A 20610-nucleotide genomic window follows, 5' to 3' on the forward strand; every position below is an offset into this window, starting at 1 on the left:
AGGGGTACCAAGGGGCACTTCCTAGGGGAGGTGACACCTGAGCTCCTAAGATGAGAGGAAGCGTTAGGAGGCAAACATGAGGGACCAGGGGGAGAAGGGTGGGGACAGGCGGGGAGGGGTGTCCAGCAGAGGGGACGTTGTCGACGAGGGCAGAATGCGGAAGGACGCAGTCTGGGCAGCGAAGTGCGAACAGAGCACAGGGTGGGGTGGTGGCCCCCAAGGACATCAGACCCTAACCCTGGACACTGTGTGCGTCATCTTACAAGCAGACAGGGTCTTGCAGAGGTGGTGAAGTCAGAGACCTTGAAATGGGGAGATTATCCTGGATGATCTCGGTGGACCCTAAATGAGATCACATGCACCCCCATAAAATGGAGGCAGCAGCAGATCTGACTGCCGTGACAGGATGACAAGGCCAGGTGACCACGTGGGCAGAGACTGGAGTGATGGAGCCATGACTAGGCACCACCTGGAGCCACCAAAAGCTGTAGAGAAATGAATACCTCCCTCCAGACGAGAGATGGGAGACCCACGCAGAACAGGGGCAGCGGCAATCGGGACTGTTGGGCAGGGCACGCCCCTGCCCCACCTCGCCCCCCTGCCCCAAGAGAGGCTGAGGAGGCGAAATCGCTCTCCTGGGTTGAAAAGGGCGAAGAAGCACCAGAGCTGCCACACAGGGGGCACCTCTCACAGAAGGGCCTGGTGGGGCCGCAGCAGCCCCAGCTCGTCCCGGCGCCCTGGCTGGGTGCGCCCTGCCTCTGAGGGACACACGGGCTCCCTGCCGGGGCCTTGCACCCTGGGCCCTCAGCAGGCGGATGGACCTCAGCCACTGCAAGGGCCGCACTCCAGCCCCTGAGTGCAAGGCCCCTTCCAGCAGAGGACAGTGGGGGGACCCTGATGGCATGTCCCTGGGAGCAGGCCAAACACACTTTTTGTCCTAGTTGAGGCTGGGATAATTGGGGCATTAACAAAAATGCATCTCTCACCATTTTCTGTCTGGTTGAAAAGTGCTTGCCGGTTATTTGGAGGCCTCATACCCCCTGTAGTCAGAGCTCACGTAGCTCAGACAGAGGCAGGAAACTGGGTCGTCAAGTCACGTGGACTCCCAGCCTCTGAGACGCTGGCTGCGGCCCCACCCAGGACACGGGCAGCCCGTGCAGCCCCCGCCGGTGAGGGAGGGCCAGGCTCAGGAAACGTGCTGAACCAGGAGTACCAATGGGGTCCCACGTTCTCTTTCTCCAGTCACTGCCTCCAATCAACTGTGTCCGATCGCCCTGTCTGTCTCCCCGAACTGCTGCATTCAGGAAGAGTCCAGGGCTTTCTGGTAACTTACAGTTGCCAGTGTAAATTCTACTTTTAGAATTACAGCTCTCTTTCAGGACCTGAAGGTCCAGTCATGTCTATAATGAAACTTCATTCTCAAAGCATCTCCCTCCCCCGCCTGCAGACTCCACCTGCCCTCTCCAGGGCTGGGACGGGGAAAGGGCAGGTTGTCCTCCGCCTGTGGGGCTCCACTGGCCAACACTGTCCATCAGGCCTCCGTGATGACAGGCTGGCCCTTGCATGGGCCCAGGAGGGCTCTTTGGAGACCAGTCCCCACCAACCTACACAGAGCCCTCCACCCTGGGCCTTTCTGTGGTGGGCACAAAGCTATGCAGACCCCAATTCCAGGAAGAGCCTGTTGCCCAGCTACAGGGGACACCGTCAGCCCCAGGGGCAGCTGCAGAGAGCAGCCTTGTCCCAGTCACACCCTTCCAGTGGCCCCCCAGCAACTGAGGGAGGCCGGAGTAAGGACCTGGACACTTCAGCCAAATAGGCTGGCTCTGACAGCCACTTTCTTTCTTTCTTTTTTAAGATTTTATTTATTTCTAAATCAAAGGGAAAGGAGGGAGAGAGACATCGATGTGAGAGAAACATTGATCAGTTGCCTCTCATACACACCCCAACCAGGGACCCACACCCCAGGCATGGGCCCTGACCTGGAATCAAACCTGTGACCTTTCACTTTGCGGCGACGCCCAACCAAACCACATGGTCAGGGTCTGAAAGGCACTTCGACTCCGGCTCAACCCTTCGGCTCAACCCTTCGACTCCGGCTCAACCCCGTGGATTGGTGGAGGCTGTCCCACCCGTGCCATAGCTCGCCTGTCCTCCCTGCCACAAGCATTGATCCTGGGCCGTGCCTTAACAAATGTCCCATACACAGGGCGGTTACAGTCTGCTTCCCGAAGGACCCCCACAACCCCTTCAGCATGAAGCATGTACACTCTGTGGCTGACCTCTCCCCACCGTCTCAGCTCCTGGCCCTGTGGCACATCCCACCCAGCCTCCTACTGCAGGGACCCCTGAGCCCCATTAGGTGAGGGGTGTACCAGTGATACCGGCATCACAGTGCCCACTGAACCACGGGAACCTTGGGGGTGCCCCACTTACCAGCACCCCAACCTCTGCCCCCTGCCCTTGCCCTGCTCTGCCACCACCCCCCCCCACCTCCAGGCTTCTCCTGGCAGGGAGCAGGCACCGTTCTCTAGCGTTGGGAATCTGGCCCTACCCAAGCTCCATGAGACACCCTCAGTGTTCTGCCTCCAAAAACTCTGTGTCACACTCTGTCGTAGAGGTGGCTTGGAGCATGCTCATGGGTTCTCCGCTGCTCAGCAGGCTTCCTCCAGCCAGGGAATGAGACACCTGTCTCCTCTGCAGATAGGTACACCTACTGCTTATATAACATGGGGGGGGCGGGGTGCCAAAATGTCATCCTAAGCTTTAAAGTATCGGACAGACTAGAATGGTTCCGGAAGCAGCATTCTCAAAAGAGGCCACCGAGGAACCCTAGCGTCCCATACGCCTCTGGTTGCTGCCCATGCAGGCCGCCGGCCCACGTCATTCCAACAGTTGATTTGTTGTTCTATTGTTTCAAATGTGCTTTCGAGAGCTGCTTCAAATCCTTTACAGAAAACGAGGCAGGAGACAAACAGAAAGGCAAATCGAACCAATGAAATCAGGAGACCCGACGGGACCAGGGGCTCCAGGAGACACGGACGAGAGGGAATCGAGAGTGGAGCAGGAAGGCTCGGCTCGGCTCACGGTGGGTACAGGGAGTCTCTGCCCATCTCACTTTCTGGAGCGGGGGCTTCTCGGATCACTGGGAAAAGCTTCTCGGCCAAGGGCCATGGAGAGATGGGAGATTCCGGAGACTTAGCGATGGCCCTGTCACCTCCTGCTGCCGTGGGGACAGAGATTAGCAAGCACTAAGCTCCCAGGGCTGGAAGGGCCCACTGCGCGCTGCCACCTCACGGCCCCTGGCTTTGCCGGGTACACCTAATCCGGCTGTCACCTACAGGCACCCTCCTCTGCAAACAGCAGCTGCTCAGGCTGGGCTCCACGGCTGCTTCTCTGCTACCCACCGTCCTGGCCAAAGATGCAACCTCTCTACAATGGCCCTCACCCCACAAAGCCCCTCCTCTCGTTCCCCCTGGTGTGGATCTGTGGCTCGGGTGGGGGTTTTCCACCCTGGCCACTGCTGGCCACTGCTGGCACTGCGCGCCCCAGATATGCCATCTGCCTTCCTCTGTCCCAGGTCCTTCCCCAGGGCCCCTCACCAGGCTGCACAACAGGCACTAAAGTCTGATCTGAATTCTGGCACCAGCTTTGCAAGACCTTTGCAAGTTACTTAGTCTCTCTGTGCCTGACTTCCTTCTCACGTATAAGATGGAGACAGAAATATAGGCCAGCGACTTCCAACCTTTTTTCATCTCATGGCACCCATAAGCGAATTAATGAAAATTCTGCGCACACCAAAAATACATATTTTTTGCTAAGCTGGCCAAAAAATAGGCATAATTTTGATTCATTCACACCGGACAGCTCTTGCGGTGTTGGCTGTTGTCTTTTTTTTTTTTTTATTTGACCTCTAAGGGAAAAAGGTCCGTGCCCCTGACTACATAGTCAGGGATGGCACGTTTTAAACACTCCTGCAGTGCACGGGGTAAAAATCGCTGATACAGGCACTTGGGAGGGCTGAGAGGACTCAGTTAACACACCTACAGCATTTTACAGTGTCTGCCTGAAGGGCTCCAGAAATGCAGCTCTTAGCCACCCTGCATTCCCCCTGAGGCCCCAGAAGGGCCCCAGGTAGCAGACCTCCCTCTCACCCAAGCAGGGCCTTCAACTCCACCCGTCTGACTCTGATAAGGAGACCAAGAAGCAGCTCTATAATGCTCTTCAGAAAGTGTCCTGAGAACTGCGAATGGATCTTGAGAATCTAGTGGACGGACCAACGGCCGCCCGCCAAGTCTGCCTGTCAGTGATGCCCATCCTCACTGTCTTAGGCGGGTTTCCTGTTCTGCAATAGGGGAATCGTGTTGCCTCAGCCTCATCTCTCCAGCAGGAGAATCTCAGTAATTGCATGCTATCTCCGGATGCAAAGTGTCTTCAGAAAACGTAGTTTTGATACTAAAATAGTAGTATTTGGGGGCCACTGCCTGAGAGAGGGAGCTCCCACACTATCCCTCCAGCCCATCTGGCTCCGGAAGTCAGGCATGGGCATGCTGATTGGCAGAGCCTCAGCTACAAAGCCCTACAGGGGCAGCCAGTCTTTGCTCCCTGTTAAAACTCATAAAACCTAGAATCCCACAGACCCGGAAAGAGGTTCGAATGCGGGAAGAGTCCACGACAATGTCACTCAGCAGTATGAAAAGGAGAGCTGTGGGGCTGAGCCCACCCACACCCCCGTAGGGGCGAACGGAGGCCATGCACTTGAAACTGTGGGGAGCCTGGGAATGAGGAGCCCTCCAGCACCCTTTCGCTCCAGCAAGGCTGCAGGGTCAGGCTGCCCTCAGTGCTGTGAACTTCGCAGCACTGAGCTCAGCCACACTTTGTATTTTCTGGAGAAGGCACGTAGAGCACACACTCTTCCTCGGCCCTCCTCGGCAAGGCCGCCCCCGAGCCAGGCTTCCTGCTGCCTGGCTCCCACAATATGGCGCACACACCTCGGAAGGTGTCTGCGGCTGAGACAAGCCAGCCTCTGCCTGCACGGCAGGAAACTGAGAGGTGGTGGCTTCCCATTTTCACTTCATCAATAAGCAGCAGCTGGAGAAGAGGCCAGAACCAAGGGTCTTCATTCCCCACAGAAATGGGAAAAGCCAGGCCTCTCTCGCCATGAGCAGACTGGCTTGAAAATGCTGGGTTAACCCTTCGGACGCTCACTTGCACCCGCCCAGACCCAGGGAGAAGTTGTGTGCGCCCCGAGAGAGGAGCATCCGGCCCAGCACCTGACCAGCACTTCCTGCCACGTGTAGGGGCTGTTACCTGCCTGTCCATCGAGGGGCAGTCTCTTATGCATCCTCCCAACAACCCCTGGAAGTCTGGATTTCTGTGCCTGTTCACAGACAGGGAAACTGAGTCTCAGGGAGGCAGCACAGCAGGGTGGGAGACTGAGAGACGAGACTCGGAGACGCTCACCGGCTCCCGCCCTCAGGTAGAGGCCACTGCAGTCTGTCCCTCCAGTGCTCTGCCTCCCCTGCTCTCTGCTTCACTCCAGGTCCGGCCACGTGAACCCCCCACTTCAGGCTTCCTGGGGTCCTCACCTCCTTCACCATCTGGCCTGGCCCAGCATGTGCTCAGGAAACCAGCTCGAGCGTCAGAACCAGAACTGAGTGGCCCTGACTTGCCCATTCACCGTGTGTTATTTATTTAGCCTGTGGGCCTTCCTCACTCACCCTGTCCCTAACTCTGTGCTTCCCTCCTTCCCCACGTACAACAGCTCACCTCCTGTCCATCCACCCCTTCCGATACCATCTTCAACATGCCTGAAGACACTTCACAGACCTTCCCAACTCTCCGTCCCCTGGCCACTGGCAGGACACCAGCACTCCTGACTGTCCCCACAGGCCGCAGGGCACTGAGGCGGGGATGGGACGACCGTGGCCACGGTGCCCGCTGCTGAGAGTGCCGTCTGAGAGGCGGCAGGCGGGAGAGAAGCCAGGTTCTCAACCAGCCCTGTTGTCCGACAACAGCTGTGGCTCCCTGAGCACTGACTCCTGGCCAGTGCCAGGCGGGCCTCCACCCAGAGGAGCATCGGGGCCAGCAGCCAGGTCGGCGGAGCCGGTCAGGGCGGGGAAGGCAGGAACAAAGTGGGCAGGGGGTGCGGTGAGAGAGCGCAGGCTGGATGCAGAAGACAGGAGGCCCAGCTGGGAGCCATCTCTGCACCTACGAAGGCAGGTCTAGTGGGAGGGGAGGGCTCAGGCCCAGAGATATTTCACTTCCTGGGTCACCACAACAGCCTCTTTGCTGCCCACCCCCCCCAGCTTTCCTCCCCCGCTTCCCAGGCATGACAAACTCTTGGCCTCCATGCTTGGGTGGAGGCCCCTTCTCTTCCTCTCCCTGCCTATCCGCTCGTATCACCAGGCAGAGTCCTCTTCTTCAGCATTCCACTCAGGTGACCGCTCTGCCTTCCATGACCCCACTGGCAAGGGTCGGGGCCAGGGTCTCTGCTCTCCTGGCCCCTCTTGCGCCGTCCAACACCTGTGCTCAGTGAATGCCCCAGCCTGTTTCCTGGTCTGCTCTGACCTGGTCCATAACCCAGGACTTTGCAAAGACACACCTTACCGGTCCTGTCAGTAGCTCTGGCTCTGATCCTCAGAAGCTCAAGCAATGTGTGTGGAACAAATGGACGAGCAAATACAAGGGGCCCCCTACAGACATGGCCTCTCTGTGGATGCAGAAGGGGGTAGGGGCCACACATCAGACCAACCCCCGGATGGCTGGGGTGGGTTATACAAGCCAGAGGCACACGCACTCAGTCCAAAGAGGCCCCGCTGGGGGACAGCAGGCCTCCTGACGGCGGCATGAAAAGGCAGGATGTTTTACGGATCTTGGAAACTGTGAAAACACCAAATATGCCGCACAAAGCAAGTCACGGAGCATCTCCGCTCCAAGCACCCAGCTTGCAACCGCTGCAGAAGCAGCACGCGGGACGAGTGGGTCTGAAGTCGGAGCCCGGAGCAGCCATCTCTCAGACCCACTGAGCAATGGCTTGTTCAGGGCGGAGGCTGCTGCTGACACTTTCCTTCCCTCTCCCTCCCTCCAAAGCCCCGGGAAACCCAAGGGAATCAGCGGGCCACCTGAATGACGTAAGGCTTTCCTTTTCCCTTGCCCAAGACAGAGTTGTCCCATGCCTCCCACCTCTCGCCCGTGTTCTGAAAGGCAGGCTCTACCTACGGTGGGGTAAGATGCTTCCTCAGCTGCACTTCACAATCCCAGGGGACTTTTCTAGACCATGTGGCTCTGTGTTATAGCTGGTGACATTCTTTCCACCTGCGCTAATCATGAACTTGAAGGAGAGGGGTAGGGAAGGAAGTTCAAGGGTCCAGAGGTTTTAGCACCATACCTGGCTTTGCAGGACTAACAACAGGTTCAGATCACTCACGTCCTCTGGAAAAACCAGCCCTACACCCAGGGTCCCACCCCCACCCCCACCCCCCCAAACTGTGACCGCAGGTGGACCTGTCACCCCCACCCTTGCCTGCAGAGAAGCAATCAGATGTGAGTGTTACATGTTGCTAGGAAGCAACTGGCAACAGCTGGCTGAGAAATAAGTCGTGTCCTTGGGAAGGCATGTTCCCGGCCGCTAATTAAATGTTGCTGAAGCGTCTCTTCCTTCAGGGAGCTACAGAAATGTGCGGAATTAATGCAGGCGGGAGCAGGCAGAGAGCAGCAAGCTCACAAGCCTGCTAGGACCCCTGAGCAAAGGCAAGGCTCAGGGGGCCGGGATGAAATTGCTAAGCCCCTGGGAGACTGGTGAAGTAAAAACCACAGCCTCAGACGGCTCGGCTCAACGAGCCCAAGCAGGTTACCTGACCACTTCTGCCGCCACATGTAAATGCACGGGTTAAATACCTTCTCAGAATCTCATTAAAACCCAAGAGACTTGAGAGAAAGATCTCAAAGAAAAATTTGCACATTCACGTTCATGAAAACACTATTCACGATCGCCAAGAAGTGGAAGTAACCCAAGTGTCTTTTGAGGAATGACTGACTGAGTGACCACAACATGGTTTCTACCTACAATCACAGGCAGCCTGAAAAGGGAAGGGCGTTCTGACAGACGCTACGACACAGACGGGCCTCAAGGACATCGTGCGGAGTGAAGAAAACTGGACAAAAGACGACAGACACTGTGCAATTCCACTTCCGTGAGGCATCCGAAGTGGCCGGGTTCAGGGAAACAGAAGGTAGAGGGGTGGTCGCCAGGGGCTGGGCTGGGAAGCACACCGGGACCTGTCATGAACCAGGTACGGAGTTTCAGTTTGCGAGATGCAAAGGGGTGAACACACCTAACGCTGCTGAACTGTGTGTGCCTCGGAGTAGTTAAGATGGTAAGCGGTGTGTGTTGTTTGCCACAATTAAAACATTTTAACACCTCACTAAAACATTGTAAGTGATACATGTTTACAGTAAAAGAATTACACAGAGAAAGGGAACAAGTGAAAAAGGAAATGTTCCCCCTTCCCTCTCCCCTGGGTCCACTCTCCTAAGGTAACCGTTGTGAACAGCATCTTCCGTCGGCTTTCCAAAGTGCTCCCAACTCTACAAGCATGTATGTATTTAGAGCTATAGTGGCTTCAGTGTCAGTATACATTATAGGGGTTTTTTTGGTTTTTTGTTTGTTTGTTTGTAAAATACAGAGTGGGGCCAAAGTAGGTGTGTCGTTGTTCATAGGGAAAATAACACAGTAACTAATAAACAGGAATAGAATAAATCCTTTCCCGTACTCGCAACTGTAAGCCTCCTTCTGCTCCACCCCGTATAGCACGGGAGGGAGCACAGTTGTTCACTGACTACATCTCAGAGCTTCTGAAATCAGTCTGCACACGTCCGACTCATCGTTTTACTGGCGGCATCAGACCCTGTCTCACAGACGTTTATTTAGTGTGCCCTCTATCGCCCTTTCTACTTTGCAATAATGAAAACGCTACAATGAAATGGCCTTGCACCGGTTTTGTTCACACAGGCAAGTGTTTGGCCTTAATACACAGAATTTAACTGGGTTAACAGGTACGCGTGTTTATTAATACATGGCTCTGTCTTTCGAGAAATCTGAATCGACTTCCTCCTCCACCGACAGTGGGTGCAAGCACCCTGCACTCTTGACAAAACTGGGTTAGCAAACATTTTTAACCTTCTAGTGGATATCTAGAACCCCTCTCCATTCCTTCAACAATGAATGAAAGCTAATGAATGACAATCTCTTATTCTAACCCTGGAAAGTTAGTCACTAAGCTTGGAAGAGAAACGGCAGTGAGACCAGAGGTCTGGGGACCAAGAAGAGCTGCTTGACATGCAGCCTGCGGCCTGAGAACCCGGAGCTGCTGTTGGCTGACGTGGGCCACATGGCTGGCAGGTCTCCAGGGCACTGGGAGAGCTCCACATGGCAGACGGACCCTCATCATCAGGGAGTGAATGACATATTCCATGGGGAAGCAGTGGGCTCCCACAAAAAAACTGTCCGCCGCTCGGCTCTTCCCAGTGCCACACTCAAAGACTGAGTAACTGGGAGCTTGGCAGACAGCGGGGTGGTGAGCCAGAGCAAAGGCAAACACCATGTCAAAGTGTAATCCTTCCGAAGGCATCTTACATGCAACACATGTGGTCTCACGACAACGCACGCACTCACCAGCAGTGATGGCGAGACGAAGGGCACACTCGGTTTGCACGCGCAAAGCGATGGCAGCAGGGGTGTCACCACGGCTGTGGCCTGGCTGACACCGCTAAGCCGCCATCCTCAGACACACTCCTATTCTGAAACACGCATCTCAGAATGGATGGACTGACGCCGCTACCTTCCTACATAAGGTGCTTAGGATAGCTCCCCGCCGTCACAAGCTCTTAACAAACGTTCACAATCAAAAACAGTAACAAACTCTCAGCAAACAAAGCTCCTTTCAGCCACTGCAATTGGCTACAAAGAGGGTTAGGGACATACTGGTCTTCTCAGACTGGGGTGTGCCGGGGACAGAGGCACTGGCAGAACGGCACCAGCTCAGATGCCCCCGGCCTCTGGTTGGTGAATAGGGGCTGGGCTTGGAGAAGGGGCCAGCCTACGGTGCCTGGGCACCAGGGATGGGAGAGGCACTGTGAGGCCAGGCACATTCTCTGTGACACTACAGAGGCCAAGAGGTCTAGAGTGAGGGAGAGGGCGGCCAGCATTTATCACGTACCAGATTAAGGCCTGGAATTAAGACTCATTCAGTGTTCACATCAACCCTGCAAAGAAGTCGTCTCCATTTCACGGAGGAGAAACTGAGTCTCAGTGAAGTTCTTTCTGCTCCCACAGCTAGTTGGTGACGGAGCCAGGGTGCGCACAGGGCTCACCTGCAAGCCTGAGCTGCTCCCGTAACTCCGGCAGGACGCCGTGGGACAGGGACCGGAGTCTCGCCCTGCACCCTCTGCCTCCTACCTCATGTTTGCCTCTGGTAAGCCAATGTTGTATGATGGAGCCTCGGAATTTTTTTTTTAAACAACAAAGGGTTATAGCTATAAAGGATATACACTGAGCAGATTAATGTTGCAAACAAAATTGCCCCCTAGAACATGAAAATCACTTAATACGCTCAATTGCTTTCAGAGCACGCGTTGCAGAGGGCCGTTATGCTGATTACCGATAATTATAATCTACTCATTCAGGGAAGTCCCAGAGGTCTTCTACAAAGGAACACTCACGGCTGAGACAGAGTTACTCTGTGTACTTGAAAATAATGAAGCTGCCGTCCTTTTAAAAATTATCTAATTTAGGTTTTTCGCGGATTTATCCTGGGCTTCTCTGCAAGGCCTCTGAGTGAAAGGGCTTTGCCAAATTTAAACGGAGCCTCTCTCTCAAAGGTCTCCACGGTCGTCGACGTGTCAGCTGCCTGAAGAGCAGAATGAGCGGAGAGAGGTTCAGGGAAGAATTCAGATCTGAAAGATATGTTGCCCCAAACTTACTGCTTCTCTTAAACATTTTGGTTTGGAAAGACCTTGTTTCTCCAAAGACTCTTAAGATCACTGGTAAAAAGAAGACACCAGATTTCCTGTGAGCAGCCTTGAAGCCTTCAGAACAAAGTTAATAGAAACAAATACACAGGAGCTGAGAACTTAAAAGGGGCCAAGTACTCAACAGGCTGAGTGCTTGACTTCCCGTTTCAGTGAAGTCCTTTTAGATATAAGAAACTTCCAGGCGAGCTCAGGCACAGCTATACAGCCTACAGGAGAGTCCAGAATCTTACAGAAATCCAAGGACTGGAATCCAGGAATAGGAATCACAGTCGGGTCTCATGGACACTGGAACTGAAGTGATGGCTGACCAACAGGAATCTCTTTGTACCTATTTATTAATTGGCTTTCAACTCCATGAAACAGAAAACCCAATTCAAAATGGCTTGAATGGTAGGGGAACGTATTGTCTCTCAGAACTGGAAGAGCAGATGTAAGGTGGGTTTAAGGTCAACTATGTATCTGTGGTCCAGGCTCGTTCCTCTTCATTCTGCCTTTCAGAAAGTCAGCTTCATCCTGAGGGGACACTTTCTGAGTCTGAACATAGGGTGTTGGACAGTGCAAATGTAGACTCTGTTTCCTCATTGACATTTCAGAAGAGGAATGTTCCCCCAGAAGCCCCACAAACCTTTCCCTCACGGTAGCATGGGCCTGAATTAAGTCACGCGATTCCTAAACGAGGCCCTTACACTGCCTGGTGTTGGTCTCGTCCTAACTCCAGTCACTAGCGAAGAGTACAGGGCCATCCCAATTGGTTCAGACTGCTCAGAGGCACCTCCCTGGGGTGAAGTCAGATATGCGGGTGGCGGAGGGAAAGCAGGGGGGATGGGGAAAAGAACACGTGAGAATAATTCCCAAGTTTTTGGCGCAAGTAAATGGGTAGACACTAAAGCCATATGGGAAATCTTAGAGGGAAACCAAGTTGGAAGTGGGGTGGGAATTGGGAGCTTTGTTTTGGACATGCCAGTTTTGAAATGGCTCTTAGAACCCAAACCGAGATGCCAAGTGAACTATGGAATCTATGAATCTGGAGCTCCAGGAAGGGGTCAGGACCAGAGTTCCAACTTTGAAAGTGATCAGCATAGAGCGGGCAATGGAGAAATCAACTAAAGAAGGAATATACATAGAAAAAGAGGTGGGGATCCAAGGCCAAGGGCTGGGGTACTCCAACACCTACAGGTGGAGCAGAGGAGGAGGAGAAGCCAGCAGAGGGACCAGGAACCAAGAATCGGCAACGCGGGAAGAAAACCAGACACATGTACTGTCCTGAAAAACCGAGAGAAGCCAGTGTTTCTTGATACAGAGAGAAATCAATTACGTCCTGTGCTGGGAGGCTGAATGAGAGAGGGACAAGAGGGGAGCCCTGCACTGGCTACCTGGAGTCGCTGGTCACCCAGACAGCTGCAGTCTCCGTGCGGTAGCGGGGACAGAAGCCTACCTGGACGGGGCTGAGGGAAGATAGAACATGGGGAAGCAAAAACATTTAACTTGGAGAACTCGTTCGAGAAGTTTTTCTGTGAAGGGTAGCAGAGAAATGGCAGTAACTGAAGGGTTATGGGGCCAAAGCAGTGGTTTTTATTTAAAGAAGGAAGCTCCTCAAGCACATTTACAGGCTCATGGGAATGACCTATCAAGAGCTGGATGATGCAGCAGGGAGGGAATAATTCCAGGAGCAAAGACCTTGGGAGAAGTCCAAAGGAGATGGGTGGAGCAAAGTGAGGGAGGAAGGAGGTGGCCTTTCCTAGAAGCCGAGGTATTTCACCCAGGAGGAAAGGCAGAGAGTGAGCACAGAGAGAAGCACGTCAAGTGGCCGGTACAGTCAAGCAAACCGAAAAGGTTAGTTCACTGCTACAAACCTGTGACTGCTTTGGGACCCTGATCTTGTCATGACCTACGAGAACCCAGAACAGTGGCTCAGTCGCCCAAGCTGTCCCACTGCCCTTTGCAGCAGCTCCATTGACAAGCCTGGCCTCCCTACCCCTAGTCTCTGTTCCCTCCAAGCAATCTTCCAGCCTGCTGAAGCTTCTCGCTGCGATATCCACACGCTGCCCTACACCGCATGAAGCCCTAGCACGTGCACAAGGCTTCTCTTCAGGAGTCAGTCCCTTTCTCCTGCCCCCCGCCCCCAGAGCTTACATTCTGGCCATATTCCCATCCCTTGCCAGCCCACCACCTCGACAGCCCTTTTCATGCCTTTGAACAAGCTGGGTCTCTCCTTGAAATGTCCTCTGCCCTGGCGCACACAACACACTCCCATTTACCCAGCGCCAGTGTCCCTTCCCGGTACAGCTTTCCTTCTCCGCCTCTCCTTCATGCCCCTCCACTGTTCCTAGATACACAGTACTGGAGCTCCTGCTGGTTTGCACCAGAATTCCCTATTTCACTCGTCATCCTTAATATCTTGGGCATCTACTTGACTCCCAGGAGGTCAGCACAGGTGGGCAAATGCTACCTGAGAATGAATTTAGCTGTTCGACATTGAAGATGAGGAAATGAGCCAAAGGGTTTTGATGGGGTTTGGCATCTCATCTCACACTTCTCATGCCCCCCAGGGAAGGCAGTCTGGGTGCAGAAGGACACAGGACCAGCTGTCTGCAGCCACGGCTCCTTTCACAGCCTGTTCCGAGACCCAACATTTCAAAGCGACCTTCAAAGTCAGACGTCGCTAACAAGCTTACTACATAAACCACGGGTGCATTATGAAGATGAAACATAAACAGCCTGGCAGCCCTCGGAAGGAGAGCAGCAGAGAACGTGACAGAAGGGCGCTGGCGGGAGGCCGGCAGGTGTTTGTAGGACAGCTGTGATGGCTCAGCCGTCCAGGAACACCCAGTCCGATTTCTTTGGGGACACCTGGAGCTTGCCAGCTCCCACTACCCAAACTGCAGTACGTGCTAAACAGTGTCTGTTTCTCTGTGGCCAGAGAGCCGCTCACTCTTCCACCTGCACAACTCGGACAGCACAGATGGGAGCGTGCTTCCACGCGAGAATGTGCAATTACGCCCAGCCCCTCCAGCTGGGGGACAATTAGCAGGCGAAAACCCGAGGGAGGGGAGCGACCCTGGCAGATAACCATCTTCCACGATGGCACACACCACTTCGTCTCCCAAGAGCAGCTGGTGCACCCATGGCCTCTGGCCCCTTTCCCATTCCTTCCTGGAACACTTGTATTTGAAAAGCGTTTGGTGAGATCAGAACATAAGGCAGGCATCAAACAGGATATACATAAGTAAGAAAATATCAAGACTTTATTTTGTTTTCTTATAAAGATAGTCCTGCTTGTTGGCTACGTAGAAAGGATGTACATAGTTTTCAGGAGTAAACAAGATGGACCTGCTACAGAATGCATACCGCAACACCAAGGTGACAAGGGGGGGGGGGGGGTTAGAGTGTAATGCTCTCATTCTCATAGCGATAAAATACAAAATAAAACCAAAAGTAAAGGAACTTAATTAGTGCCGGACATTCCCACAGGGAAAAAGCAAGAGGACTTGAAATCCACTGGTAGTTTTTGTACACAATGCAAAATTCCATTAGGCTGAGCCACGCTCACTCCCCTCCCCCGCTCCCCTTCTGAGGGATGCCAGCCAGCCTGGAATCCATACGGCTGGCCAGCAGCCAGGAGCTTTGCTCTAAGGTCCATGGGATGAGAAGGGAGCAGCCCTAGACGACCGACCGGAACCCCGGCTGTGGTGAGGCGTCTACGTGCAGCAGTGTCGCATGTGGAAGTTGACGACGTACTCAGCATTAGTCCTCTGCACAGAGATGGCAAAGGGCTCAAAGGGGTGAAAGGTAAAGGCAACAAGGCGTCGCACCGTGTGGTTGATGGGGCGGCCCAGTAAGCCCGCCTGGATCTCAAACTTGAGTAGACCAGAGTCCCGGGCATAGAACCTAAACAGAATAGGAGAGAGAGAGGGGACGGTAGCCATACTCACCACTATCCTGAAATCTGCACAGCAGGGGAACACGGCAACTTGTTCCTTCACCTTATGATGAGATCCCCTCTTACGCCAGCCCGGGGTTACCAGAACTGGAAAACCCCCTTTGTACATCAGCTCATTTTAGGGGCAGAGTGATTGGATTTCACTATGTCATCCTGTTATAAGCCACTGGATCATTTCTCTCTCCCAAGACAGCCCTTAGTTACAGCCTTAATTACAGCCCCCCATTTTCCAGAAGCTACCTGCCCTAAAACCATCTAGGCCAGGGCTAGAAATGAAACCGTGTAGGCCATGTATGCAATTTAACGTTTTCAGGTAGCCACATTAAAAAAAAAAATGTTAAGGTGAAATAAATTTTAATAATGTATTTTATTTAATGCAATATTGATACCGAAAATATTATCATTTCAATCTACAGTCAATGTAAAACATATTAACAAGCTATTTCACATTCTTGGGGGGGGGGGGTTGCACTAAACCTCTGAAATGTGATATGCACTTGACATTGAGCACACCTCACCTTGGATTAGCCACACTTTAAGGGCTCAACAGTCGCGCGTGGCTGCCAGCTACCATACAGGCCAGGGTAGATCTAGACTCACAACTGAGTTTTCCATTCTTAAGAATAAATTCTGTGGAAGGCTCTTCTTTTTCACACACAAAAACAAAATACTAGGCAGTTTTTAATTTGTCATCAACTATAGTAAGACTAAAGACGCTACCACCCAACCCAGTACTTACCCATAATGTAAACTAAGTGCCCTGTGGTATTGAGAACTACAGATGATCGGCAAGGCTGGGGCTGAACTGGGGAGAGTTCTAGAAAAGGCAAAGCCTGAACTGAAGAACTCTAATTTCCCCTTTAGAAAGCAGATATATAATAGACATAAAGATATTCATACCCTTGGACTCAAAAATCCCACGTCTGAGACTTTGTACCCTCAGAATTGAACTGCAACGAACAGCGACATGAACAGAGATGGCTAGTGTAGCATTAGCTCTCGTGGAAAAATGCGGAAAGAATAATAAACGCTCAGTAAGCGGGGAACGGGCGAATACAGCGTGGAACGTCTATCTGAGGGAGTACTGTGCCCTCATCAGGCCTGTAGCTGTGGGGACTATGTACCAACGTGCAGACACACAGACCACACGGTATCACGCTAAGCGCCACCACAACTGTGCACACGCAAACAAGCACGCTGACAAGGACTAGAACGGAAGGTATAACCAAGGTGTTAGAGTGATGGCGTGACCTCCGCATGGGCCTTTAACATCCTTCCACTTCCCATGTTAAATTACAAATAAATAAGTGTTACGAAAAAAGGAAAACCGCTTTAGTCAGGGGCTATAGCATTTTTGGGTGTGTTATTAGGTTAATCTTTTTTTTAAGGTTTTATTTATTTATTTTTACAGAGAGGGGAAGGGAGGGAGAAAGAGAGGGAGAAAAACCTCAATGTGTGGTTGCCTCTTGCACGCCCCCTACTGGGGACCTGGCCCGCAACCCAGGCATGTGCCCTGACTGAGAATCGAACTGGTGACCCTTTGGTTTGCAGGCCGGCGATCAATCCACTGAGCCACACCAGCCAGGGCTAGGTTAATCTTTTCAAATCAAAAAGGCAAGTCAGAAAGAAGGGTGAGAAATGTATCTCATGCTACTTGACAACATCAAATAAGGCCCGTTACAAGTTTTTAGGTGTAAAAACACAAAGACCTTAGCACAGAGTCCCCAACACACAAAGGGCTTATAATTTAAAGTGAGTTGTCTGAGCTTCTAAACCTGCCTAGCAGTTTACAGGAAGCACGACAGGCAGAGAAAGACGGTGACGGTTACACCAGGGGTGCAGCGAGCAAACCCTGGAATGTGGGGAACACTACAGGACCAACAACCCGGTTTCTTCAACAATCTCACTGCAAGGGGAATAAGAGGGAAAACAAACCTACAGAATAAAAAAGACTGAAGAAAACAGGGACCAAATGCAACGTGGGAACCTTGTTGAGATCCTGACTTGGAACAAACGAACTGAAAACAATACTCACAGGACACCAGGCAAACATGAAATCGGATCAACTACTTGGCGGTCTCAATAAGGTTTTGTTCATTTTCTCTAGATGAAATAGTGGTATTGAGGTTATATGTTTTAAGCCTTATCTTTTAAAAACTCATACTGGAACACTTACGAGGAAAGTGCCATGCCGGCTGGGAGCTGCTCCAGAACAGCCCAGGCCGGTGGTCGGGAGGAGAGAGCAGTGGAGGCAGAAAGGAATGAAGCGGGCCTGACAGTGAGCCGATAACTGCGGGAGCTGGGCGATGGGTTCGTTATGCTCTTCTGCTACTTATATGTTTAAAAATGTCCATAATAAAAAAAATGTCACCTGGGGGTTGGAACTTGACTGCAATTTCCCAAAGGAAATGTCATGAGCGGTGATCAATTGTGCCGAATATATCCCACAAGCCCTAGTAACACACCACGAAGCTGGATGGCAAAACACCACCTACACTGTTGTTAGGTGAGGAAGACCCACGCGCCCGCTCTGGGCTGCGGGCGCTCACCTTCCTCCCCTCGTATAACCCCGCAGTGACAACGGTACCTATTCCTGTCCCGAGCCCCTCGTACGGCACACACAACACAGGCTCCCCACATGGAGAGACAGGTGGCTCTGTGAAATGCACCTCAGTGAGGTAGGGAACTCACTGTCAGGGGTTACTTTCACAGTTTCAGCAATAACACCCAAATGTTTACAAGTGTTATTATCTACATTCCAAAATTCCCCAAGCGAGGAAGCCATGCGTTTCTCCAAAACCTCCTGTTCCCCAAATTGCTTCCGCTTCCTTTTCTACTGGGTAACTGGGGAATAAGATCATTGGAGCTAGATAAAATGAAAAACCCTGAAACCATAAGCAGTATTGGGGAATAGCATTAGATTACTGCATGGAAAAGTATTGTTTCCTTCCCTGGATACCTCTCACAGGAAACCACACTTACCTGAAGCGCATGTTTGGAAGAGAAGCGGAGTGTAAGTTGTTCGTTTGTAAGACTAGTGCCTAAGTGATCAAACAGCCAGCCTTTTCAATTCAGCCCATGGGCACGAAAGGACGCAATGACAGTAAGTGATGTCCAAGAAGGAGGGAGAGAGAGCAGAGACGGTGTACCTGATAGGGTGATCCCCGCATGTCTTGGGCCGCTCCATGACGGACACCCACTTGTCATCGTAGCTGAAGAGTGACAAGTCGAGGTAGGGGCTACCACTGTAAGACTGGGCGCTGATGGGGAGCTGGCCCAGCAGTCGGCGCACGGCCTCCGTGTGACCCCCGTACTTGGCATTTATAATCGTGTCTTTAAACCTAAAACGGAGCACCAGTGAGGGAGACTGTGTTAGCAGACACACACGTTTCAAACTGATGGACAGATGTGGAGAAACAGTTCCTTCTGCGAATACAGCTCCGAGTACCAACGAAGTCGGAACGCACGAGCAAGTCTCGCTAGCTTCAAAGACTCTCAAACAAAAAAAGCAGAAAACAGAAACCAGGACCATGACTTCATTTTTAAAAAGACTCTACAGACCAGTTGAAAATGAATGTAACTAACACCTACAGCAACTATTTCGACTTGAATTTACCCTCACAAATAACAGCCTTCGCCTGCGTTACAAAGGAATGATGGAGAGCAGAGAACCCAGAGTCAAGCAGCCTCTCTCTGACTGTTGTTAGGATCGGTGATAAGCCAGCTTTCACCAAACCTTCTGACCAATTACCCCTTCTTTCTTTGCTTAAGTAAACTTTGAGAGCCAGCTCCCTATACCCTGCAGGAACACCGGTGTCGGTATGAAAACGGGAACATGGACAGAGTCACGTATCTGGCTTCTCTTCAATCATAAATAATATGGGAGCAGCTATTTCTCACCATCGTACCAAACACTAAATTTAAAACCCTTGGACCGACTATTCCTATTCTTCTGGAAATTTACCCGAAAGAAGCAACCCTACATGCAGAAAATTCCCTGTGCGCACAAGGACAAGTTAAAGGGAAAAATCAAATCTACATGGGAAACGAATTTTCAAATATTATATAATAACAGGAAAAATGTTAAATGGTAAGCAAAAGAAGTAGGCTACTTCTGTCTATATAGCACGATTAAAACCACAAAGAGAACAGAAATGTATGCCTGAGAAAAAGCCTGGCAGAGATACATCAAAATGTGAACTCCTGTGTTCTTGTAATGACATGTTGAATTTCTTCCTTCCCTTTCACGTTCCTACGGCTTCTTAGAATGACTGTCAGCTATCAGTATGCATTTGTTTAAAAATCTCTAGGCCAAAGCATATCATATAGTTTAACCATCAAAGGGAAAATAAATAAATTTTTCTTAGTCTGGTGACACGGAGGGAATGTAACAGCTCATCCCTGACACTATGGAATAAAAACTAATGACATAAAAAACTGAATGTCCCTAATTCTGACAAGACCGGAAGGGCCGATTACATGGTGGCGACTTCGGCTTCACCGCTGACCTGGGGTGCTGGGTGGACATGAACCCTTCTTGCTTTCCCCAGAGGGGAGCCCCGGCAGCAACGCTGCCTTCCCATCGCTCCTCTCAACAGTCACGCTCACAGCCTCAGTGTAATTCACCAGATTTAACCTCGGGCCACACAGAACTTCTTTCTTTCCCTTTCATTTGGGCTGGGATCCAAGTTCCTGGGCCCTTTTGTTTTCAGCCCTTTTCCGGCAAAGATCTGGTGCTGCGTTTACCACCCACACTCCAACCCTCCTGGCTCACGGGCTTTGCAAGGCAGAATGAGGGGGCTGGCCCACGCTTTGTGATGATCACGAATCAGAGCTTCCATGAAATCTACAGGAGGAAGCAGTTTCTACCCCCCGACGGCACCCATGGCCTCCACTCCCCAGGCTCCCAGCCGACGGAAAGATGAAGCAGTCATCCCTCTGGCTCTTTGCCAGTTTAGCTCCTGACTCATGGTCCCTCTTAATTTGTGGTGATTTCAAATGCTCGGAGATGGCTCTTCCAACACCAGGGCCTCCTGGTTCCTGGACCTCCTCTCTGTCTCCACCCCCCATTGCCACGGTCGTATCCTCAATCTCACCGTTGCCAGAGACTGCAACTCCCCTGCAGTCTCAGGGTGGAGCACCCCGCTCTGCACCCATCTTCTCTCCCCACTTCCCACTCCCTCCCTCTGCTCATCCCAGCTTCAACCAGGCCTCAATCCCACTGGGTGGAATGTTACAACCCATCGATTCCACCAACTTTTTGCCACCCTACAACCTCCTCACATCCTCCCTTCCTTCCTTAGCCATCTGTTCCTACCTGTGCTCCCGTGTTAGGCCGGCCCCTCCACTTGGCCCCCAGACCCCATCCCCTCTCACATTCTCAACCAACTCTTTCCTCCCTTCCTCAAACCATCGGCTTCCCCTGTCTACAGGGTCAGTCCCATCTGCCTACAAACACACCATTTCCCCCTGCCATTTAAAAAAAACAACAAAAACTGGACCCCATTTGCTCCTCCAGCTAATGATGCATCATTCTTCAGCTCTCCTTTACAGCAAAACTCCTCAGAACACTTTTTGGTTCTCTCTCCAATTCTCCTCCTCCCGTTCTTTCTTTAACCCTATCCCAAACAGACACCCAC

General features: G+C 52.1%; 1 protein-coding gene across 3 annotated transcripts in view; it reads right to left on the bottom strand.

Moving 5' to 3' along the window:
• The window catches only part of DET1 (DET1 partner of COP1 E3 ubiquitin ligase), a 37207-nt gene that overhangs the window by 7112 nt on the left and 9485 nt on the right, over positions 1 to 20610 (bottom strand). Inside the window, exons 4-5 of one of the 3 annotated variants that reach the window (XM_024561903.3) lie at positions 18121 to 18312; positions 14251 to 14919 (exon numbers count right to left, since the gene is read on the bottom strand). In XM_024561903.3, coding sequence (XP_024417671.1) covers positions 14730 to 14919; positions 18121 to 18312 — 382 coding nt within the window. In that variant the 3' untranslated portion in view covers positions 14251 to 14729. Of the gene's footprint in view, positions 1 to 14250; positions 14920 to 18120; positions 18313 to 20610 lie in introns of those variants that run through there. The other 2 variants (XM_053912551.1, XM_045196473.2) reach the window with 2 other exon arrangements.

Source organism: Desmodus rotundus, chromosome 10 (genome assembly GCF_022682495.2).
Source record: "Desmodus rotundus isolate HL8 chromosome 10, HLdesRot8A.1, whole genome shotgun sequence".
NCBI classification, from domain to species: Eukaryota; Metazoa; Chordata; class Mammalia; order Chiroptera; family Phyllostomidae; genus Desmodus; species Desmodus rotundus.